Source organism: Corylus avellana, chromosome ca7, assembly GCF_901000735.1.
Source record: "Corylus avellana chromosome ca7, CavTom2PMs-1.0".
In the NCBI taxonomy this organism is placed as follows: Eukaryota; Viridiplantae; Streptophyta; class Magnoliopsida; order Fagales; family Betulaceae; genus Corylus; species Corylus avellana.
The window spans coordinates 7,040,281-7,066,206 of NC_081547.1; the positions used below are offsets into that span (position 1 = coordinate 7,040,281).

The 25,926-nt window shown below is 36.3% G+C and overlaps 2 protein-coding genes and 1 pseudogene across 2 annotated transcripts in view; all 3 read right to left on the minus strand.

Moving 5' to 3' along the window:
• LOC132186637 (caffeic acid 3-O-methyltransferase-like) overlaps nt 1-6,110 on the minus strand; it is a 68,907-nt gene extending 62,797 nt beyond the window's left edge. Inside the window, exons 1-3 of the mRNA XM_059600624.1 lie at nt 5,571-6,110; nt 4,992-5,302; nt 4,249-4,313 (exon numbers count right to left, since the gene is read on the minus strand). Coding sequence (XP_059456607.1) covers nt 4,249-4,313; nt 4,992-5,302; nt 5,571-6,088 — 894 coding nt within the window. The 5' untranslated portion in view covers nt 6,089-6,110. The remainder of the gene's footprint in view (nt 1-4,248; nt 4,314-4,991; nt 5,303-5,570) is intronic.
• Nucleotides 6,111-19,259: 13,149 nt separating this feature from the next.
• On the minus strand, nt 19,260-21,510 carry LOC132186639 (caffeic acid 3-O-methyltransferase-like; annotated as a pseudogene).
• Nucleotides 21,511-22,520: 1,010 nt separating this feature from the next.
• Nucleotides 22,521-24,130, minus strand: LOC132187372 (cathecol O-methyltransferase 1-like). Its single transcript, XM_059601666.1, has 4 exons — nt 23,712-24,130; nt 23,171-23,484; nt 23,003-23,067; nt 22,521-22,925 (listed from the first exon to the last, which is right to left on the minus strand). Exons 1-4 carry the CDS (start codon nt 24,128-24,130, stop codon nt 22,626-22,628), a joined length of 1,098 nt encoding a protein of 365 aa, XP_059457649.1. The 3' UTR covers nt 22,521-22,625.
• Between the last annotated feature and the right edge of the window lie 1,796 nt (nt 24,131-25,926).

Here is a 25,926-nt window from a genome sequence, read left to right on the forward strand (position 1 = left end):
CAGTCTCGTTTTGGTGGGTGTATTTTTTAGATCTAAGTTGTAGATCTAGATCTAGATCCAGATCTAGTTTTATCTTTTTTAGATCTAATTGTCTTCATCAGCTTTGGTGCATCTTCCTGAGGATGTTTACGATACCGTGCTCCTCCACTACTGCTTGTGGAGTTTTTTAGTTTTTTAGTTTTTTATTTTTATTATTATTTAGGTTTTTTTTTTTTTTTTGTTATCGTTTTTTAGCTACTTGTCGTAGATCTAGTCTGCTCGAAGTAGACCTATTACTTAAATATATTTGTACATGGGTTAACAATAGTTTTTTTTTCTTTTAATAAGGCGTCCTGGCCTATTGGCTTGTGGATGTGAGTTAGTCCCCTGGCCTTGGATTGTGGGGGTTTAGTTATGGGCTACACCTATGTATTTGTTGAAATCTGCCTGGAGCAGATGTGATCTAGTATCGAAAGATTTGACATTAGACATAGGTTAGCAGGTTGGTGAAGTCGCATCTTGGCTTTGGTTAAGATTTGACAGAGTTTTAAGTTGCTCTGTGTTGCATAAACTTCATGCTTAATTTTGACTTTCATCTTTTAATGAGATCAGTATCATTATCTTCAAAAAAAAATATATATATATTATTATTATTGAGAAAGACCCAGTTTATCTCACGTACTATGGAGGATAGTTAGTATGCATGTTGAATTTATTTGCTCCACCAATTTTAAAGAAAAGTCATGTTATACATCATTCTCCTAATAATTTTTTAATCATTCCTTCTACCAATTCAACCATGGATTCACATGTCCATTGTACCAATATGATGAAAGATTGTCGACTAATTTTTTTTGTTTTTTTTTTTGGAAAAAAAAATAAACAAAAGAAGAAAACAAACTAAGTATGAACAGAAAAAGGTGGGAAAAGAAGAAAAAGTGGAGGTGAAAATAGAAAACAGACCAGCTATCTAAGAAGACCTTGTCATGAATCAAGGCTGTGAAAGGTCCCAAAGAGACACCATCTTCCTTGCAGACGAAGTGTTTAGACACATCAGAAAGACTATAAAGCCTCTGCAAAGATCCAGAGTCATCAGCAGCCACAAAGCAACCAAGCAGAGAGTGGGTGGCTAGCATCCTCAGAATACAGTCCAACATCGTGGGTACCTCAGGGTTCTTGGTTGGCATCTGTTGAACAATCTGTGTAGGGGAGAGCTTAGCTCCCGAACCCGCTTTTGCTAGAATTTCAAAAACGCCAAGCTCTACGGCCGATCGCAAGGTCATGGGCACCACAAGGGAGCCCGCCACCTGCAGTGCATACGTGAAGCTCTCTTCTTCATTCTCATTAATTTTTGGGGTCAATTTCTTTAGAGAGGTAGCCATTATAGAAACTTGGAGTGACGATCGAAGCTAGTCTGCTTTATATATATTTGTTTAGATATTTGCAAGTTTAATCAAATATTTATCGATTTATAAGCCATACGTATGAAGGTGGTTCTAATTCTGCCACGCAATGAGCATTAGACCAGTTGATTTTTTCTAATGCAATATCAGTGATATGATTTCAAAAAAAATAAAGATAAACCATATATATACTGTTAAATTAAAAAAATAAAAAATAAATAAACCATATAACAATTTATTTCTGTAATAAAACAAAATAAAATCTGTAGATTCAAATAATTCTTCTCGATTTGACACAAGTTCTATTCCTTTGTTGTACGTCTTCTTTTCAACCTTAACTTAGCCGACAAAGCTTAATTATTGTTCCATTATATATTTGCTTTCATTTTACGTAAATTTAATTCATTATCTCTAATTTGATTTTCTTATTCTATTAATAGATCTCTTAATTTTGAATCAATATTTTTTCATTGAATGGCTCATAAATTTTTATAAAAATAGAAGTTTAATACCCATGGACAATGGTGAGCTTGAAAATCTTTAGCACCCACCACTCTTTAAGTTTGAGTTTGACATGGCTCTCTCTATATATATATAAAAGATAAGATAAGATAAGATTATGTAGTTGTAAAATAAAACTACATAATATGTACTGTTAAAAAATTAATGATGACGTCGAATTTTAACTTCGTTTATACGGTTAACGTCTAGTTCTGAAAACATCATGCGGCCTTCCAAAAAAAAAAAAAAAATCCAACAACTCAAAGTTATTCATTTAAACACAGGTTCTATATAGCTCGGTACTTGCAGATGTGCACGTTATAGTATGTATTTTATATGTTTAATTCATACTTTGTTAGGATTATTTTATATTTTATTTAATCTTATTATGTGATTTTTATGTTTTGCAGGTACCCCAGGAGTTTGGCAAATAAAGAAGAAAAATTGGTGAAATTAGATCCTACAACTCCGCCATAAAATTGATTGTACTGTTTTGGCTATAACTTCTTGTTCAAAATTCGGATTAAGGCAATGCCAAATGCGTTGGAAAGATTACTCAAAGAAGAACAATTTGTTATTTCACATTGAATACCAAATTTTGACGTATTGAAAGCCAAAATTGAGTGTGAAACAGAGCTAAAAAATAAATTCAAGATTTGATAATAAAATTGGATCATAAATCACTTCATACATTTCTCACGTGGGAACAAAGCCCATGACATGTTGAACCACTTATACGGCTGAGTTGCTAATGTGTGAAAGCCGAATTGAACTTGGCAAAGAATTCAACCAGCCCATGTAATATTTAGTCGTAAACACAACTTCCATTTGAAAAACTAGAGGAATCCTTCAGAAACTGCATACTGATATTACAATGCCATCAGAAGCTGCATTGGTTGCCTTATCTCAGTAATTAGGCAAAAGAGCTACTAGAGTGTGTAAGCTCCTACAAAAGGTATATTCCCTACACCACCTTACTACTATATGGATGTCATCATATGATACCATTCTTGTTGAGCTCCATAATAAACGTATTATAGACATGACAATTGAAACCAATGCTCTTAAATCCAGCTGCATATATCAATCCAAATAATTCATGTTGCTGCCGCTCCCTTCCTCCCGGTTTTTGAATCATCATATGCATATCAAGTAGTGATTTAACCTTTGCATAAGTGGTAATCTCTGGAAATATTGGAAGAACTTGCACCATAGCATGCAAGAACCTTTCCATCGTATGGAAGAGCGCTGTAGCAGTTCTTCAATATCTTCACGCAGTCATCGTCGCCCAATTATATATTGAGTATCGACTATCAAAGAAAAATAATCTCATGGTTAGTATTTGAATTCTGAAAAATAGATTTATCACCTTTCTTAAGCACAGAGTATTATTGACAAAGCATATAATGCTGAGAAGCATTAAAAGAATGTTAAAGATCAAAGGCAAATTATACTTTACCACCCTAGAGTATCAACTTTGTGGCAACGTCTCCACGGAATTTTCAATTTGGGCACCCTCTAAATTAGGCTCAAATGTTACAAAAATGAGAAAGATGAATAAGTATACCCCTTTATCACACATTCCCCCATTCTAGCAAACCAAATACCATCATGTCAAAACAACAAATCCCATGAATGCCACCCTTGAGATAAACAGGCAGAGTTTTTTTTTTTTTTTTTTTTTTTCTTTAGAATAAACATCATGTATGTAGAAAAATAAAAAATAAAAAAGATTAAACAGCTTGCAAAAATTAACCAAGTTTTTTATATCTCTTCCGTATCTTTCTCAGCTTCAAATGTGGGTAACAAAAAGAAGTGACGTAGTTATTAGTCATTCTTCAAGCTCAAGGATAGGAGAAAACATCCTGGAGACATTGTATTTGGGAGACATTTTGGTTCCTGACAATCGCATGGTAGCCCTACTAACAATAAATAATCTTGCCAAAGTATTCTGGTAAACCCATAAGAGATGCAAACACCAATTTTATAACAATGCCTTCCAATTTGTTAACGAGGATTTCAATCATTTTTTTTCATTTCCAGTATTTAAGATCCAATTTAGATGGTGAGAGACAAAAGTGAGACAACTTTCTCAAATTATGGGGCCAATAACCAATATTGAAAAGCGTAGTCTCAACAAAGTTTACAGAAATTGTTGATAGTGCTTAAAAGACACAGGACATCGTTATTGCATTGTTGCAGTAATGCCATTACAACATCAATCAGATGCATGGGCAGTCAAACAATCATTTTCCATGCTACAAATTTATTTGCTAAATGTTTCTAAGCGAAAGAAAAAAATGAGCCTCAAGTCAAAAATAAAAGTAAGGAACAATGCCAGAAAGATACAAAATTGAAAAATCACCTTCAAAATTATGGCATCTCCTTTTGGAACACTTTCGAACATATCTCCAGCTACATGTTTTACACCTGCAAGATAAATTAACACCCCCTTTAATCTACAGATTCTGTCAAACAATCGCGAACAGCTGTCTAGACTCCCAAAAGTACAACCATTCATTAGCAATTCATGTATGGTAAGATTTGGTTAACTGGATCTAGCTAATCAATCTCCATAGTATTAGTCTCCACAAGATTTTAGCCTTCTCTCTAATAACTTAAAACATTTTATTTTTTTGTGGCATGACATGGTACATGGGAAGTGATAATATGAAGGTTACAGAGACCATCTACTTTAAACTTAGAAAAGTTTTTTTGTGGCATCTCTCCCTCCCTCTCACTCTCTCCTATCTACTTCAACATAAAAACATTGTTTGTTGCGTGGAAATTAACATTATGAAGGTTGAAGAGATCATCTACTTTAACTTAGACACAGGGTTTTTTTTTTTTTTTTTGGAATCATACATGGGCATTGAGCATATGAAGGCTGCAGATATCAGAACAATAGAGATGTGGCAAACTGCACTTAAAACAACTGAAGTGGGAAAACATTTGATTCATTGCATATCTAACGATTTTTTTATCATTTTAATCCCAAAATCTGAAAAGGAAATTTAACGAATTCAGAAATTACCATTGGGAGAAACAACACAATATCTTAAACAATATTATTTTTAAAAAAATGTACTTAATGAACAGACAACATACCAGGATAGGGTGGGGCATGTTGTATAACATGAGGCATGTCGAAATTAATGCCCTTAATTTTGGGGTATTTTGAAATGATTAAGCTAAGGGCCACTCCTATTCCACCACCAACGTCAACGATCTGCTTGAGATTCTCAAAACCATCATAGGACTCGAGCATCTTCTTAACGAGTAAGGTAGTGTGGTTGAACATCGCTGTGTTGAAAACTTGACTGAACCTAGGGTCCCTGCTAGCGTATTCATAGCCGTGCATTCCATGGACCCTGTTAAATGGAACTCCGCCTTCAAGAACTGCATCCTTCACTTGAGACCTATCATTCAATTTAGAGAATAATATCATAATACTATTAGAGTAAAATCAAGGAAAATTAATAAATGTTTGGTTTCCTGACAAAGTCCTCTGAAGATGATGATTTCGTTCGTGGGTTTTCCCTTAATAGAGGCAAATGTGTTGTGGATTCAAGTAATTTTTCTTGGAAACTTCCTCGAATTTTCCATTACAATATAAAGGAAAGAAATAGAATGCAGGAATCATTAAAAAGAAAAGAAACGAAAGAGGAATAAAATAATAAGACTAACCAACTATCCAAGTAAAATTTGTCATGAATCAAGGCCATCAAGGGCGCCAAGGAAACCCCATCTTGATTGCGCACGAAGTGTTTGGACACCGGACCCAAACAGTAGGACCTATGGAAAGGATGATCATCGCTGTCATCGTTAGCACCCACAGAGCAACCAAGCACGCAGTGGTGAACCAGTAGGCCGCAGATGCGGTCCAGCATGGCGGGTGCGTCGGGGTTCTTGGAGGGCATCTGGGCCGCGATCTCCGCAGCGGAGAGCTTGGCACCAGGGCCCGCATTTGCCAAGATGTCGAAAACGCCGAGCTCGATGGCTGCGTGCATAGCCATGGGCAGCGCTGACCCGCACGCCAGTTCCATCGCATGGGAGAAGACTTCATCTTCTTCTTCTTTTTGTTTGCGTTGTTTGTGCGTTTCGGTCTCCATTGATTCTTGGGCATCAGCTGATGAAGACGATGCACTGACCCGCGCTTGCTCTTGCTCTTGCTTTTGCTTTGCCTTGAGGCTGTTTTCGGCCATGGGGTTTTGGCCCCTGCTTGGGTTGAAATTGTTTGGTTAATAGGCATTTTGTTTTACTAGAGATTTGTCAAAGTTTTTTTTTTTTTTTTTTTTCCCTTCTAATCTGTCAACGATGATTTACAATATATAAATATATATTATAGTGTGTTATAGTGTGTATTTTATATGTTTAATTCATACTTTCTTAGTTTCTTATGATTATTTTATATTTTATTTAGTCTTATAATGTGATTAGGTATCTCATGAGTTTGGCAAATAAAAAAGAAAAATTGTTCAAATTAAATTAAGAAAGCCAAGGTTGATCTTACAACTCGGCAATAAAAATTGTTGTACTGTTTTGGCTTTAACTTCTAGCTCAAAATTCAAATTAAGACACTAGTTCAATCGGCTGGAACTACGCCTTATGAAACAGAGGTCACTAGTTTAAATCTTTCTCATCTTCTTGTGCGGACCTGTAAAAGAAAAGAAAAAAAAAAAAAAACGGATTAAGGCAATAATACCTGATATATGCCAGCTTGATTTAAGAGCATTGGTTTCAGATGTGATGCCTATAATACCTGGATTATGGAGCTCAATAAGAATGATATCATATGATGACATCCATATAGTAGTAAGGTGGTGTAGGCAATATAGCTTTTGTAGGAGCTTACACACTCTAGTAGCTCTGTTGCCTAATTACTGAGTTAAGGCAACCAATGCAGCTTCTGATGGCATTGTAATATCACTATGCAGGATTCCTCTAGTTTTTCAAATGAAAGTTGTGTTTACGACTGAATATTCTATTAGATTTGCATTGTAATGAAATTGAAGTTTATAAACTATTAGATTTAAAATGAAATGTAATAATTAACAATTAGAAAATTTACAATTTCTCTCCAATTGGAGGGGATCTCAATCTGTGGTGGCAGTGGGCTGATGTGTTGGAGAAAAGCAGAGTGATAAAAATGAAAAATAAGGGTTTGGGTTTAACAATAAGTTGGTATAATCTAATGCATTCAAACTTTTTTTCTAATTTGGAATAAGCTTAGTTGTCACTCATTTAGTGGTGGGCATAAAATGTGACTTTTGTGCAACCTCCACATATAAGTTATTCTCTTAAGACTAACAAATCGCTCTCTTGAGCCTTGGATGCTACATGCCTGCAGTTTTCGCGATTTCTTTAGTCCATTTTTTTTTAACATTTTTATAATTAATATGAAAAAAAAGCCTAAATTAGAATACTTTGAAAAATAAATTTTTAATTGTGGAGTAAGGTCGTGTATTTTTATTGGGTCACAAATCCATATATAAGAGGATTTATGGTCTTCGCACAGTCTTCTTCTTTTTCTTTTTTGGTGCAAAAGTTGCGCAATAATGCACCTGGCTCCACCATTGATTATTGATCCATCACTATATATAACACGGCTACTACATCTTTAGAAAAGAAGCTTTCTGTCTAATCCCTAATTGGTTTGCATGCATTCTGTCTAGTGTCTGCTAGCTGGTCACGATTTTTCTTTTGGTTTCTTGGCAACCAAGCCACTTATAGGCTTGGGCGAATATTAATGAGAAAAGAACTTTTTGAAATTTTTGTAAAGAGACTAATTACTTCATAGAGAATCTTAGAAATAGTTCTCGAAATGTTAATTCCAAATAAATTATGCTCATCTAATATATTCCTCATGTATCTTGGATTTGGATTTCTAAGAATTAATAGATCAGATTGCTAGTAATTTAGATGCCCAATGATGAGAAGTCTCCTATAAAAGTCGTCTCACAATTATTCATCTCAATTGTTCACAATGGATACAAATAATTGTTAGATATCCTAATTGTCTATTCCTAATTGTGCGTGACAATATGATATCAATTACCTTTTCCTAACGTAATTTCTCCATCGTATAATTTTATACATACTGTTTCTTAATTTTCAATTGCTTATGTAGCTGGGAATCACTTGTTTCTACAGTGTCAAGCTAAAATGCAGTACCAACCCTCATGGCCGACAAAAGTAGAGCAATTGAAATTTGAAAAGCAACTTCCATATAACCACTCAAAACTCTAATTCAGAAGTTATTATATATTTTTTACTTTATCACATATAATCATTCGATCCACTTTTTCTTTTTACTTTATGTTGCCTTTTTGTGTGAAAGCCAAATTGAACATGGCAAAGAATTCAACCCGCCCAGGGAAGAAAAAAAAAGGAAAAAGTCTTTACGTAGGGCCCACAAGGATTCATGATAGGCATTAAAAACATAAAAACCTTTTCAACTTGGTTCGCGTAGCTGCTTAAAAAAATGGATTCTGCTTATATGCAGTGGTAAGACAAACAACCACTTACAGTACAACATAGATGCGGTTATCCAAAGCTAAAATTGTTTGGTGAAGTTTTGGAAAGAAAAAATCTAAAATTGCACAGGAAGGGAAAAATATATATATCTTTTTAAAAAAATAATAAAAAATTATTTATGAATTAAAAATATATATAAAAAAACTAATAATTAAAACAATGGCAAATGTATAATAAGTCCATGAGTCAACCCGTCAAAATTAAAAAATTTCTAAGTTTTTTTCTCAAAAATTTACTCCCTAGATTAATCGAAATGCTAATAAAATTCCTACCATCAAATTTTTTTAATTGTCGTTAGATTGGTGGAAACACATCATTTTAAGGAAGGCCATATCAGTCAAATTTTTTGATCCTACGACAAATAGGATCAAAACTCCCAAATCGTGAAGTTAGGGATTTCTTCTTCCTCGACGAAACTCAAGGCCACGACCCACGGTTCTCCCCCCTGCGACACATGGTTCTTCCCCCGCCCCAATCTGCCGTCGCCGGCATCCTAAACGGCCAACCTCCAGTCCGGCGTCCAAAGACTTCCATAACCGGCCAGTCATCTTCTTCTCCGATAAACCATTTCCCAACGACTTAAGGTTCTCCCCCCGCCCTAATCGACGGCAATCTTTCAGTTCGTCTGGCTAGGGTTCCGGCTAATCCGAAGGTAATTTTCTGTAATTTGTTTTTAGGTTTTGTTGGATTTCATGAAATTGTTGGGGGTTTTAAGTTGATGGAAATATGGATCTGGTTTTGTTGATGGAATTTTTCCAATACTGAACCCCATTGATGAAATAGACACCTTCCCTTGCTATGGACATAACAGTACCTCTCTTCTGTTTTTTTTTTTTCATGGAGTATATATGCTAACTTCTACTTTAAGAAATAATAAATAGTTATCTTTAAAGAAATATGTGTATGCTACAAGCTTTATGTGTTAAACAACTAAGAAAACAAGGTCCATTTTCTTATTAATTGCTAGATTATAGTGACATAGGAAGATGATGAATCTACAGAATACTGCAGAACAACATAATTCTTTGCCCATAATGGTATCATCACCTTCTCTGGCAATTTTTATCCGCCAGCCCATCGGTCTCCATTATGATGAATATACCTAACTTACTACCGAAACTAATTTGTCATTCGTTTATAATAAAATTATAGTGCATGCAAAAAGCATATGAATAAAACAATGCTGAGAATAGACCGAAAAGAACAGCTCCATTATTGTCCTGATGAATAAACATTGGTAGTTCCAAAAAAAGCCTGAACCGATCAGGAATTATAGAGATGATTTATTCTTATTCTTACAGTTTGGATAATCTACATAATATACCGAATGGGCTCTATGTACATTTACATGCTATGGACATAACAATACGTTGTTGTAATTTCTAGCCTCTTATTTGTTAGACTGCTTAATGATGAAAGGGGATTAGGTTATCATCGTATGAACCTTGTGATATGAATCTAAATATTTATTCGACATTTTAGTTTTATTATAGTCTATTTAAAGCACTTGCAGTTTATTAAATGATATGAGAATAATTTATTTTTGGCAAGCTTGATTATATTTTTCTTTTCTGAGCTTGACTATTCTCTCCCATGTTAGGTATATATTGTTAGGTTTAGATAATAAGATGAACAGGAAGAAAAATTTTTTTGGGGAAGGAGACATTAATGAAGACGAATTCTACACTGGGAAGCTAAAAAAGGTTTGTAAATTTTATTTTGTGAAACACATAAGGGAACTGTGATTACTGCTTATGATTTACGGTTTTACTGTAGAATAAACAATTAATGTCGTCAGCATCTGTAATATCTTTGGCCAAAGAGGATATGGAACCTGTACAATGTAGGTGCCGCCTTACAACCCCAATTATAACATCCACAATCACAGAGCAACCAAGCACGCAGTGGTACACCAGTAGGCCGCGGATGCGTTCCAGCATGTAGGGTGCGTCGGGGTTCTTGGTGGGCATCTGGCCGTGATCTCCGCAGCGGAGAGCTCGGCACCAGGGCCCGCATTGGCCAAGATGTCGAAAATGCCGAGCTCGATGGCTGCCTGCATGGACATGGGCAGCACATGGGAGAAAATTTAATTTTCATCTTCTTCTTGTTTTGGTTGGAATTGTGCGGGGCTTCTGGTTGCCATTGATTTTTGTTGTTCAGCTGAACAAGACGATGCACTACCCTGAATTTGCTCTTGCTTTTGCTAATTTGCCTTCTAGCGCCTATACAATCTTGGCTTATTTAAAAAATCTTTTTTTTTGTTTTTTTTTATGCAATATAAAAAAGATCAGTTAATTTGTTTTTAGGTAACAAAGATGAATTAGTTAAACATTTTAAATCTTGATGAATCGGTTAACAAAGATGAATCAGTTAATTTGTTTTTCTTTTAACTATTTTACTCACTTTCTTCGTCACTTCGATCTCTCCCCACTTTTATGACTCCCTTTCTTCATTATTATTATTTTTTTATTTTTTTATTTTTTTTTCACTTGTATGAAGGATTACGATATAACTATCATATAATTATTATGATAACGTTACAATAAAAATCAGCACTTATTAAATTAAAATAATGTAAAAACATGGAAATAAAATTTGATTACAAATTACAATGCAAATCTAATAGAAATATTTAGGCGTAACACAAGTTTCATTGGAAAAACAAAAGGAATCCTTCAGAAGCTGCATATTGATATTACTTACAATATTACCATCAGAAGCTGCATTAGTTGGCTTTATCTAAGTAATTAGGCAAAAGAGCTTCTCACTACAAAAAAATGGGTTACTTAGTTACAGTAGTTTAGTAACAGGTTAATAGGGTTGGCTCGTTACTAACATTTAGTAACGTGCGTTTAGTAACGTGTCTGGCGTATTAAGAAATTGGGTGTTGTTAATCCAGTTTAGTAACGTGTCAATATTGACACGTTACTATTTAGTAACGTGTTAGTACTAACACGTTACTAATAGTTTTAGTAATGTGTCAGTATTGACAATTTACTATTTAGTAACGTGTCAATACGGACACGTTACTATTTCGTGCAGGAAATAAATTTTGTTTTTTTTTTTATAATAAATTTCTCTAAAATATATTTATTTGTACACCTGATAACATCAACATACATTTCTCAACAAACAGATATCCGATACATCAATTTGGATGTATTTCTCAACATACATCAATTTCTCATCATCAATTGCTATCAACATACATCCATTTCTCAAGTCGTATCCGAACATTGTCCACAACATATATATCCATTTGATGTCCACAAAACAGAAAATGTATATATACATCAACATTGTTAATAAACAAGTAATTCCAACTATATATATATACATTAACAAAACCCTAAACATACAACTTAAGTGAATCGCGAATACATTACATACAAACACTCCAACAAAAAATCTCGTGAACACCATCCTGACGGGTCGACTTCTCTGCACTCACTGCAAATGATTAAACAACAATCAGTCAGTAAACAAACACTCGAACAATCAATTAGGAATCATCAAGTCCTAAGCGATTAGCAACGTCAAAGTATACGAAAGTCATACTCAACAGTATGTAGGTTTAGTGACGTGTATAAACGGATGATAAACAACTTCAACGTTATTTCTACACTGCCAACACACACCTTAGGGCATATACATAGTTTCAATGATAATCCATTCAAAATGTGAAAATGATCTGAAATTACGAAGCATATATATGATCTACTCGTATCCAGCATTTCCACAATCACAACACATATTAATTTGTATTCCTAATTTTCAAGCATTTTGAGTTAAGCATATACGCTATTTATGAATATTCAATAATAACTTGTCTGAAATAAGTCATATGTATACGTACGGGCTTGCTGAACTAGTGATACAATGTCTTGATAAGTGAGACTTTTGTCCACTCGGGGTCCGTTATGGGTTTTCGTTTTGATTACCATCATCAGCTTCTAGCCTTACGTCATCTACACATTACAGTGTAAATGTGTTATACACATGCATGTGTTCCAAAAACATACGAACAAAGTGTGATTACCAAACAAATTTATGTTAAAATGATAGTCATTTCAGAAGTTGATCGTATTACTTAAAGAGAAACAAAAACTAATATAGTTTTACCTGATCAGCTAGCTACCGAGGACCTTACAATCACATGGACTGGGGAGTCTAAGTCGTGAGGAGCTCTAACATTATTGGTCACCTCCAGCTAGGAGACATGCCTCGAGCCCTCAACGTGCACACGAACTTGGGCCTCACACACCGCCATCTCCTGAGCAATTTGTGTAGCCATTTGCGCAGCCATCTGTGCGGTAACCTGCTAGGTCACCTCTGCGGTAACCTGCTGGGTCACCTCTGCAGTAATCTCAGCCCTCTGTTGGGTCAAATGTGCAGCCATATGTATCCTGTGTTGCTTTCTTTCAACTTCGAATGCTCTTTCAATCATTTGCGGGACATTCGAGCTTTTGGGGTTCTGTGAGGATGGTTTATAACAAGAGTGGATGTAGCCGTGCGCAGGGAGAATATTCTTACTAACCCCCCGAACATGACCAGCATATTTGGGCTTAGAGTTGTGCGCCTGGGCGTATGCATCGTTCGGTGCCCACCGAATAGTCCCATGATGAGCGTCTATCAAATCTGCAGGATCGTTTTCCAATAGCTCCTCCATCCTCACCTTTATGTTACATTACATCCAATCATTATTATTTATGTGTTAATCCTAAATAAGTTTTCTATACGCAAATACAAATAAAAAGATAAATGGTGTAAACAACATACAACTCTCTCGTCGACCTCCCGATTTGGGTAGGTACCGTCTTTCTTTCGATGGGTTTTGATGTAAGCTTGAACTCGCGTAAGACCCTTGCCCGTAGTAATTAGCTGGAATTAAAAACCCACAACACAAACATATGTTAGTATGTATATTAAATTAATGATGACATATATATTTATATAAATGGTAAATGACAAACATACCTCCTCATTGCATAACCTTGCCAAACTCTTCGAGCCGGTGCAATGTGGTATCTTATTCCTTGCTCATATTTATCTCATATGCTAAGCATAGTCCTACGCGTACACAACATATATACGTTATTAATATGTGAGCCATCTTAAGAATATATATAATTACTAAAACTACACAATTGACATTAACTTAGTGACCTACTTGATACGTTGGATCGCACCATTTCTCCAACAATGTATCCACGTCTGCGCGGTTGTACTCTACAAGGAGCTGGCACATCCTCTGCTTCACTGTCGCAGGCGTGTCACTATGCTGAATAAGGAGTTTCTTTCTCAAGTCATGTCTCCAACGCCTCAGCTTGTCACCCATGTCACAGAATGCATCATTCTTGATCGCCGCAATGTCCAAGCCAGGCAAGATATAGAACTGCGTCTGCATAAGTTTGAAATTGAGAAATTATGAACCCTACATTATACTTTCCCCATCAACTAATCGTTTCACAAAATAAGTAAAATAACTACTATGTACATATGATTGTAAATTAAAAATATCGTAACATTTCACATAAGATCAATGAGCTCCATAAATCCTCCTTCGTGTTGTCGGGTACCTTCAACCAGTCATCGGATATCCTGAGGAAAGCCCCGCTCCTAACAGTCTTGCCCATCACCCCTCTAAATTTTGACTCGCTTTGTCCTACTGGCTGCCACAATTCATTATACTCCATCATGATCCTTTTCCCTAAGGGGATGTCCCACACTTTGCGTGACTCATTTATATACAACACTTCAATTTTATTCTGTGAATCTGCATTGATGTTTAACACACAAAAAAATGATTAGTACAGACATTAATTGGAAGTGAATGCTTATATATAAAATAATATCCATAAACAAATACATATAATTTCAACATTGACTAGAATACATACCTATCGTCTGAACCTCTCTGACACCCAACACTTGCCCAGCAAGTCCAGCGAGCTGGCTGTCCACTCGGTTATCTGTCTCATCCTCCATGTCGTCATCGGCCTGCATATCACTATCATCCATGTATGCGCTGCTGTGTGGTGGCCGATCAAAATAGCCGTGCAGCAATATATCTAGCTGGGTCAATGTGGGTGGCGGGGATGGCATACGTAGGGATTCGTTTAAGTCGCGAGGAGTAGGCTCATATCGATACCCGAACTGGGTAAGATGGGATGGGTCTCCGAAATTTGGGCCTAGATCAATCGAAGAGCCGGGAATGTCGAAGACATAATCGTCTCACGCAGGTGTATGCCTTTCCACATGCTCTGGAAGTATCGGTCGATACCCTGACTGCTGCCTCAGTAGCATAGCAACGTCATGCGCCTTACTGTCATCAAGGTCGTGCGGTCTCGACCCACGTCCAGCTGTACTCTATCACATAGAAGACAGTGTCCTCCGTCCTCTTGTCGTCCTCCCTCGAGTACTCATACTACCTTGCAAATAAACGAGCGAGAGATTAGTTATCTGTACAATGTATCAAATGTGCAATCAATGTTTAAATATACGCCATCAAACTAATTAATGACAATCAATATATAAATAGATAACAAAGCTTTACATGTACACAATATTCAAATATAATATGATCACATACGCCTCGATCGGTGATAAATCTGGTCGAACGTATTCGATGTCATCATGCGGATCATCAAGATTTCTGTTTAATTGTAGTGGCTCACTCTCGTGGTAGTTGACACGATCATCATGAGGCCCTTGACCCTGACCAACGTCGTATACGTTTCTAGGTTTTGTCCTTACAGCGCATGCCCAATCTGGGTTCCTTTCATCTTCGACGTAAAAAACTTGTTCCACTTGGGAAGTCAGCACATATGGCTCATCAGTAATCAACTCTCCCGTATGGACAAAGTTTTTGAAGTTCACAAACGTTAAGCCATACTCGTCCACCTTGTATCCCTTGTCCAATGTGTTGTCTGCCCAATCACACTTAAACAGAACATACTTCGTCCTGTTGTAATATTCCACCTCAAGTATTTGGGTTAACTTCCCGAAGTATATTTGGTTGTCAACTGTCGGCACGCAAACACTACTGTTCTGCGACCTCTTCCCCACATCATGTTCACGAGTGCGAAACAACTTGCCATTGACAACATATCTATTATATTAGACTGCTGAGATCATCGGCCCTCTACAATCCTTTACTAGTTTGTGACCCATTTCATTCCTGCGTCGATCATCCGAACGATCGACCTGCAAGGAAAATACAATGAAAGTCAAATAATTAGTGTGTTTAGGGAATAGAAATAAGAAGCAAATACATGAAAGTTAGTAGGTAGACATGACATTAGTCTTACGTAGTCATGGTACCAATGGTAAAATTGCTCAACATGTTAGGTTTCCAACTGATCGTCCATCAGTCGTCCCCTAGTTCTAGGTTCCCTAAGCGTATCTATGTGCATCCTACAATTTCAAATTAAATATGGAAATTGTAACACACAACTAAGGGTGTAAGACAAATGAACATTCTATGCTATAAATCCACACACATCCGTAATTGGAGAAACTCGTCCGAGTTAAACATAATATACGGTGGATCTAAGTCAATGTACGTTTGTCGAGATCGACTCGTGTCCCCGCCCCTTTAGACCCATCCGGGTTTCTTTGCGGCCTATTGTGAAATGTCGGTACATTATTTAAATAATGAGAGCAAAACGTCACCAACTCAGTTGCAATATAGCTCTCCGCAATGCAGCCCTCAAGAGCCGCTTTATCTCGCACATTAGATTTGAAACCCCCAAGGCTCTTACATATCAAATCAGTCAATCATTGAATTTAGTTGTTGTTTTTAAATAAATGAAGGGCGAAAAAATGTAAGTCTTGCGTTGAATTAACTTTACCTTTTCGCCAGATACATCCACCTATACTGTACAAGTCCACCGAGGTAGCATTCACGGACAAGATGCATGACAAGATGAACCATGCTCTTGAAAAACCCGCGTGGAAATACCTGCTCCATCTTGCACAAAGTAATACAGACGTCACCCTCAATACGGTTCATATCCTCTGCAGTCAATGCCGTCGAACAAATGCCTCTGAAGATTGCAGACATTTCAACAAGAGGTCTAACCACTTTATCTGGCAGTGACATGGCACGCAATGCAATAGGGAGAAGCTGTTGCATCAATACGTGATTGTCATGGCTCTTCATTCTTTAAATCGATTAGTCTTTAAGTCGTACACACCTAAAAATGTTCAAGGCATATCTGTCGGGCACTCTTACATTTCGAAGAACTTTCAGGAAACTAGTTTTTATCTTCATTGGACATCGTGTGGCAAGCTGGGGGCATATAGATTATCTCATCTTTCGTGAACAGATGAAGTGTAGGTCTCAAACCCATTTCTTGCAAGTCTTTACGTGCTTCAAGGTTGTCCTTCGTTTTCCTTTTGATGCCCAGTAGTGTGCCTATTATGTTGTCCATCACATTTTTCTCTATATGCATAATATCAAGATTGTGCCGTAATAAATTATTTTTCCAGTACGGCAACTTAAGGAAAATACTTTTCTTCTTCCACACTATATTATCACTATGAGTCCTCTTCCTCTTTGATTTATCAGTGGGCTTCGACTTACCGGCGCTCTCATCCCCAAATACCATCCTTTCTAACTGTTTTAGAATTTCATCCGCACCTGGCATATTGGGGGCACATTCTAGTTCTTGGTTACCGTCAAAAGTTCTTTTGTTCCGCCTCCACGCATGATCCATGGGCAAGTATCGCTTATGCCCTATAAAGCGAAATTTATTTTCGTGTTTTAACCATCTAAACTTTGTTGCATGCATACAGCAAGGGCATGCCTTTCCACCCTCAGTAGGCCACCCGGACAAGTTTTTGTATGCGGGGAAGTCATTAATTGTCCACATCAACTGTGCTATGAGCATAAAATTTTTTTTAGTGAGATATCAAATGTTCGTACCCCTACATTCCATAGTTCATGTAATTCTTCAATTAAAGGTTGCAGGTAAACATCTATATCTATTCCAGGTGAACTTGGACCTAAAATAATCAAGGATAATATAAAAGAAGTTTGTTTCATGCACATCCAAGGAGGTAGGTTGTATGGTACTAGCATTGCAGGCCAAATACTGTGGGATGTGGTCATGTTCCCAAAAGGATTAAACTCATCTAAGGTGAGGTGAAGTTTTACATTCCTGCTGTCCGCAGAAAAATTCAGATATAAATTATCAATCGACTTCCATGCTTTACCATCGGCCGGATGCCTTAATACACAATCTTTTGTGCGGCCGTTTGCATGCCATCTCATACGGGGCGCGGTATGCTGCGACATAAACAGCCTCTGTAGCTGTGGTATGATTGGAAACCACTGCAACACCTTCACTGGACGTCGCTTACTCGATCTTATGGGCTGCACATCCTCGTCTAAATGGATTTGATCATTCCATTTAGATTCTCCACATTTAACACATAAATCTAAATCCTTATTGCCCTTCCAAGACAACATACAGTTATTACTACAAGCCGGTATCTTCTCATACCCGAGTCCCATGTCCCTTAGAAACCTTTTCGCCTCATATGTATTAACTGGCAAAGCCCCATCATCTACAGGAAGCAACTGATTCATGAAATTTAGGAAAGTCGAGAATATCATATTACTAACTCCACCCACATACTTCAAGTTATACAAATGTACAGTAGCACTCAGTTTTTTGTGTTTCGTCTTCTCATGAAGCGGCTTGTTTGCATTTTAAAGTAAGTACTCGTACTTTTGTATGTCACACTCATCCGCTTCATCATGCACAATGTGTTCTTCCTCACCCTGCACCTCGACCTGAAGCTCACAATTGTCTTCCCTGACTTCGTGCATGTCAAATAAATCACACAACAGGCTATGCATATTTCTACCCTGTTCTCCGCTTTCACCTGCATCTGCGGTCGAACAGTTCAAATGAGCGCCTTCAACTGGAGCTCTTACAGGCCTCTCGCCGTGATAAATAGATTTTGGTATTGGCCATATTCCTTTCCCCCCTGTCAAGTGCTCGTATACCAACCCTGGCGGGTGTTTCCTGTTGTTTCGACACATCTTATAGTGGCACACAATAAGTCCATCTGGAGTTCTACAAGTCCTAACTGTGAAGTCTACAAATGAACTACACCCGTCTTTGTATTCCTTCATACCCTTAAACTTCGTCATCCAACTCTTGTCCATAGCATTACTACGTACATTAAGTAAGCCGAGGTTAGTTTTGGAATAATCATAGCAAAATTATTGCCCACTAATTAATTCAACTACATGTGTTATGGGGATCCTAAAGAAAAGTAATAAATTGAAAATAAAAAAATGAATAGCTGTGGAATGAAAATACACTAGCCTCAACCATTCAAGTTACTTTTATATCGTTCAAGGAAAATACACTACTCTCTTCCACCATCGGTCGATGGAAGAGAATAAGAAAATTTAATGGATCACATGCATATTATTAAAATTAGATTTGACCCATTATGCATTCTCTTAAATTAGATTTGACCCATTAATGTGTTTTATTTTGTTTTTTTTTTTTAAATTACACAAATTAATATAATGTTAATAACCTAAGCAAAATTATTAGTACACCTCATGCGAAGTTGACTAATCAAAGATCAAACCAGAATTGTCAATAACAATTTTTACATCACACACACACACACACACACACACACACACACACATATATATATATATATATATATATATATATATTTATATCTGTGTGTGTAAGCTCCTACAAAGGTATATTCCCTACACCGCCTTACTACCATATGGATGTCATCATATCATATCATATCATATCATTCTTATTCAACTCCATACTCCAGGTATTATAGACATCACATCTGAAACCAATGCAATTAAATCCAGCTGCATATACCAATCGAAATAATTCATGTTGCTGCCGCTTCCTTCCTCCTGGTTTTTAAATCATCATATGCATATCAAGTAGGGATTTAACCTTTGCATAAGTGGTAATCTCTGGAAAAATTGGAAGAACTTGCACCATACAAAAACCTTTCCATCGTATGGAAGAGCGCTGTAGCAATTATTCAATATCTTCACGCAGTCATCGTCGCCCCAATCATTGAGTATCCACTATCAAAGATAAATAATCTCATGGTTAGTATTTGAATTCTGAAAAATAAATTTATCACCTTTCTTAAGCAAAGAGTATTATTGACAAAGCATATAATGCTGAGAAGCATTAAAAGAATGTTAAAAATCAAAGGCAAATTATACTTTACCACCCTAGAGTATCAACTTTGTGGCAACGTCTCCACCGAACTTTCAATTTGCGCACCCTCTAAATTAGGCTTGAATGTTACAAAAATGAGAAAGATGAATAGGTATACCCCTTTATCACACATTCCCCCATTCTAGCAAACCAAATACCATCATGTCAAAACAACAAATCCCATGAATGCCACCCTTGAGATAAACAAGCAGAGTTATTTTTTTTTTTCTTTAGTATAAACATCACATATGTAGAAAAATAAAAAATAAAAAAGATTAAACGGCTTGCAAAAATTAACCAAGTTTCTTATATCTCATCTATATCTTTCTGAGCTTCAAATGTGGGTAACAAAAGAAGTGACGTAGTTATTAGTCATTCTTCAAGCTCAAGGATAGGAGAAAACATCCTGGAGACATTGTAATTAGGAGACATTTTGGTTCCTGCCAATCGCATGGTAGCCCTACTAACAATCAATGATCTTGCCAAAGTATTCTGGTAAACCCATAAGAGATGCAAACACCAATTTTATAACAATGCCTTCCAATCTGTTAACGAGGATTTCAATCATTTTTTCATTTCCAGTATTTAAGATCCAATTTGAATGGTGAGAGACAAAGTGAAACAATTTTCTCAAATTATGGGGCCAATCACCAATATTGAAAAGCGTAGTCTCAACAAAGTTTACAGAAATTGTTGATAGCACTTAAAAAACACAGGACGTCATTATTGCATTCTTGTAGTAATGCCATTACAACATCAATAGATGGGCAGTCAAACAATCTTTTTCCATGCTACAAATTTATTTGCTAAATGTTTCTAAGCGAAAGAGAAAAATAAGCCTTAATTAAGTCAACAATAAAAGTAAGGAACAATGCCAAAAAGATACAAAATTGAAAATTCACCTTCAAAATTGTGGCATCTCCTTTTGGAAAACTTTCGAACATATCTCCAGCCACATGTTTTACACCTGGAAGATAAATTAACACCCCCTTTAAGCTACAGATTCTGTTAAAGAATCGCAAATAGCTGTCTAGACTCCCAAAAGTACAACCATTCATTAGCAATTCATGTATAGTAAAATTTGATGAACTGGATCTAGATAATCAATCTCCATAGTATTAGTCTCCACAAGATTTTAGCCATCTTTGTAATAACTTAGAATTTTATTTTTTTTTATTTTTTTTTTTTGTGGCATGACATGGTACATGAGAATTGATAATATGAAGGTTACAAAGACCATCTACTTTGAACTTTGGAAAGTTTTTTTGTGGCATCTTTCTCTCCCTCTCACTCTTTCTTCCTATCTACTTTAACATAAAAACATTGTTTGTTGGTAGCTTGACAGGGCACATGAAAATTAACATTATGAAGGTTGCAGAGATCATCTACTTTAACTTAGAAACAATTTTTTTTTTTTTTTTGGGCATCATACATGGGCATTGAGAATATGAAGGTTGCAGATATCAGAACAATAGAGATGTGGCGAACTGCACTTAAAACAACTGAAGTGGGAAAAGATTGGATTCATTGCATATCCAATGATTTTTTGATCATTTTAATCCCAAAGTCTGATAAGGAAATTTATCGAATTCAAAAATTACCGTTGGGAGAAACAACACAATATCTTAAACAATATTATTTTAAAAAAAACGTACTTGATGAACAGAAAACATACCAGGATAGGGCGGGGCATGTTGTATAACATGAGGCATGTCGAAATTAATGCCCTTAATTTTGGGGTATTTGGAAATGATTAAGCTAAGGGCCACTCCGATATTTCCACTACCAACGTCAACGATCTGCTTGAGGTTCTCAAAACCATCATAGGACTCGAGCATTTTCTTAACAAGTAAGGTAGTGAATTCAAATCAAACGACTTTTTAGATGTAATTTTTTTTTTTCTAGTTTCATTTGCTTAAATAATTTTTTTATTAATAATCTCTACAAGTAATTAAGAAAATTCTCAGGTAGTACTAGTTTTCGTTGATCAATTTTTAACCAAATAAAATGACTTACGTCAACATTTATCTTTATAAAGAAATTAATTTTGTATAGTTATCATAATAACTTAATAACTAAAAACTTTTGAAAATTTTTGTTTACTATGTCCTTCACTTCTCCCCACTTTTAACGCTCCCTTTCTGTTTTTCTCTCTCTCCTTGTATTTTTCATGAAAAAACTATAATTTTTTTTTAAAGATAAATACTATATATACTTTTGTTTGTTATTTCATTTAATAGTGATTTTCAATGACGTACTATTTCAGGAAGTGAGTACTTGGGAGTGAACACTTTAAAGTATGTATAGCATTTTTTAAAAAACAATTCATAATAAGATTTCCACTTATATGGATGCATCCCTTATTGCGGGCGTTTGGTTAATTTCACTACAAAAAATTTCAGATTTAGTGACGCCTTGTAAGAAAACGACACTCCAAGGCGTCTCATTTAGTGGAACCGACACCCCTATAATAAGGGTGTTTGTTGAACAGGAAACCAACACCCTTAAGAGGTGTTGACAATGATTTACAAAGTGCCTGTTAAAGTAGTTTGAAATTTCAGACTACTTTAATAGGCACTTTGTTATATGAGAGATTTGTCAAAGATTTTTTTTTTTTCTTCTACGATGTTGACAAGTAATTTTAAATACTCAACTCTTATCTCATCCAATTTTAACAAGTGGCACACGAAGAGACCCTTTGCTTGACTTGGGCATGAAAGAGGTTGGCAGTCAAGCAACATGAATCACTCATTTTAGGTTAATCTCTAAATTGATCGCTTTGTTATCATTTCATTAGACTGATGTGTCATGCCTACATAATACTATATCTATAAGCTATATATATATATATATCAACTGCAGCTAATTTGAAGTCGCAATTCTTATTTCAACTTTTCATAAGCATTTTTATTTAAAGTGTTTGGACAAGAAACGATAGATTTCCAAATTAATATTACAAGCAAGCAATCTACTTGAAGAACTCCATAACACAATAATTACAGACAAAAGATTCAAATCTGACGCCACTAAACCCTGCTTTGGTTGCCAAGGCAATGAATTCTGCTTCCGTCCTTTCCTTCCCTCCTGGGGTAACATGAGTCATCACGTTCACATCCATTTGACAGTTGCACTTCATAGAAGTGCTATTCTCAGGCATAATTGGAAGAACTGCATCCACAACAATCACCATTCCATCATTTGGTGTAGCCTCGTAGCAGTTCTTCAACAGCTTCAAGCACTTTTCATCATTCCAATCATGGAGTATCCACTACAAAATGTATCCAAATTATAACACCATTTCTTTTCAACTCATATACAAAAAGTACACAAATCAATCAAACCCACCTTCATAAAAATGGCATCCCCCTTAGGAACGCTTTCGAACATGTCTCCCCCGACATGTTCCACACCTGCAACACCAATTAATTAACACCTCTCTTTATCCCCCCACACACAAATATATATAGCTTATGAAGAACATTATATATATATATAAAAGAAGAGCAAATTAACCAGGATAATGTCGGGCATGTTGTATGACATGGGGCAAGTCGAAATTAATGCCCTTGATATGGGGGTATCTGGAAGTGATCAAATTGAGAGTGACTCCTAGACCGCCGCCGACATCAACCAATTGCTTGAGTTGCTGGAAGCCTTTGTAGGAGTCAAGGATGTACTTAATAACAATGGCTGAGTGGTTGAACATGGCTGCGTTAAAAAGCTGGTTGAACCTGGGCTCCAACCTGGCGTACTCGAAGGCCTGCATGCCATGAGCTCTGTTGAATGCAATTCCTCCACCCTCAAGAATTGCATCTTTCATTTGAGACCTATCAATGAATTCGGACCAGAATCAGCACAAGTACTGGATTGTACGAGCAATACTTTTTAAATAAATCTACAAATATTATATAAATTCCACAATGAAAGATCGTCGACTAGTTTTTTTTATTTATTTTTTTGGAGAAAAAAATAAACAAAAGAAGAAAACAAACTAATTATGGACAGAAAAAGGTGGGAAAAGAAGAAAAAGTGGAGGTGAAAATAGAAAACTAACCAGCAATCTAAGCTGACTTTGTCGAAAAGCAAGGCCATGATAGGTACCAAAGAAAGACCATCTTCGCTGCTGACGAAGTATTTAGACACATCAGAAAGACTATAAAGCCTCTGCAAAGATCCAGAGTCATCAGCAACCATAGAGCAACCAAGCAGAGAGTGGGTGGCCAGCATCCTCAGAATACGGTCCAACATCGTGGGTGCCTCGGGGTTCTTGGTTGGCATCTGTTGAACAATCTGTGTAGGGGAGAGCTTGGCTCCCGGACCCGCTTTTGCTAGAATTTCAAAAACGCCAAGCTCCACGGCCGATTGCAAGGTTATGGACACCACATAGGAGCTCGCCACCTGCAAGGCATACGTGAAGCTCTCTTCTTCATTCTCATTAATTCTTGGGGTCGATTTCTTTAGAGAGGTAGCCATTATAGAAACTTGGAGTGACCATCGAAGCTAGTCTGCTCTATATATAGTTGTTTAGATATTTGCAAGTTGAATAAAATATTATCGATTTATAAGCCGTACGTATGAAGGTGGTTCTAATTCTGCCTAGGGGTGTAAACGAGCCGAGCTTGAGCGAACTTCCCTTGTTCAAGCTTGGCTCGTTTAAATATTACTCGAGCTCGAGCTCGAGTCGAGCTCAAGGGCGAGCCAAAAAAATCGAGCTCGAGCTAATAATAAGTCGAGCCGAGCCGGCTCGCGAGCTGGCTCTTATATTTAATGTTTTTGTTTAAATTTTTTTTTTTAACTTCAAGTACTCTTAAATGGCTTAAGAAGTTAGTTTACATATGAGTATTTGCTTAGCCTGGCTAGTCGAGTATAGAGCCTGAGTCAATACAACAAGGCATTTGGTTTTAAAGAGAGAGGATATGCATCATTTTATAGATAAGTAAACTTGGAGATTGATGTTTTCTTCATAATGTGGGACAAGTTAACAGGTTGCATTCGGACTGCATTGGGACAACGCCCCCTACAAAAAAATATTTTTTTAACGTCTCTCTCTCAATCCCCCTCACCAGTCACAACGGATCTTCCACCTGAACTCTCATTTCCCACTCTCTCACTCTCACTCACCAGACATGTTGTGATAGTGTTTGAGTCTGTTTGATTCATCAATAGTTTATACCTTTCGTAATCTCCCTCAATAGTTTATGCTTGATTCTTTTTCCTTTCGTTTGAATCTGCTCTAATTGAATCGAGGTTTTTTTAATGATTGCTCTCTCTCTCTTTCATCACGAAAGGTCTAGAATTTTTCATTCTCTAACGCTTAAATATAAATGCAATTTTAAGGTTTTAATAATTATGAGATTTATAATTAATTATCTATTACTTAGTTTATATATATATATATATATACACACACTCGAGCTTATACGAGCTGTTCACGAGCTTAGCCGAGTCGAGCCGAGCTTGCTTCGTTTAATATTCGAGCTAGGATTTGTGTTCATGAAGTGCTTCATTTAATATTCGAGTCGAGCACGAGCCGAGCTTATGCGAGCCGAGCCCGAACTTGCCCGCGAGGCGCTTCGCTCACTTAACAGCCCTAATTCTGCCACACAATGAGCATCAGACCAGTTGATTTTTTCTAATGCAATAACAGTGATTTGATTTCAAAAAAAAAAAGGTAAGTGTATTATTAATTGTCACTTTATTTAAAAGTTTAAAATGACGTAATTAATACTATTTATACTGTTAGATTAAAAAAAAAATTAAACCATATAACAATTTATTTCTGTAATAAAACAAAATAAAATCTGTAGATTCAAATAATTCTTCTCAATTTGACACAAGTTCTATTCCTTTGTTGTAAGTCTTCTCTTCAGCCTTAACTTAGCCGATAAAGCTTAATTATTGTTCCGAGGGTACGTGTTGCACCTGACCTGAGGAATGTTTTTTTTTTTTTTTTCGACACGCCAGATTTCTTGGCTCTTAGGCCAGAGGCCAGCAGATGAATAGATACCAACATAAAGGGAAGTAGCAACACAAATGCTAGGTACTCCATTCACTCAGTTTTGCTTTGTGCTTAGAAGTAGTTAGCATGAGAAAGCAATGGGCTTGCGTACATATGCCTTGATCAAAAGTTAGATGATACTTGATAGGGGGTTATTTATGCAACGTCACCCAATACATGGTCTTACTCTTTGGGCCTAACTCAACTCAAAAGTTAGTTCAGGAGTTAAGGTTTTCCCTCACCCTTATAAATGGCTCATCTTCTTAATACC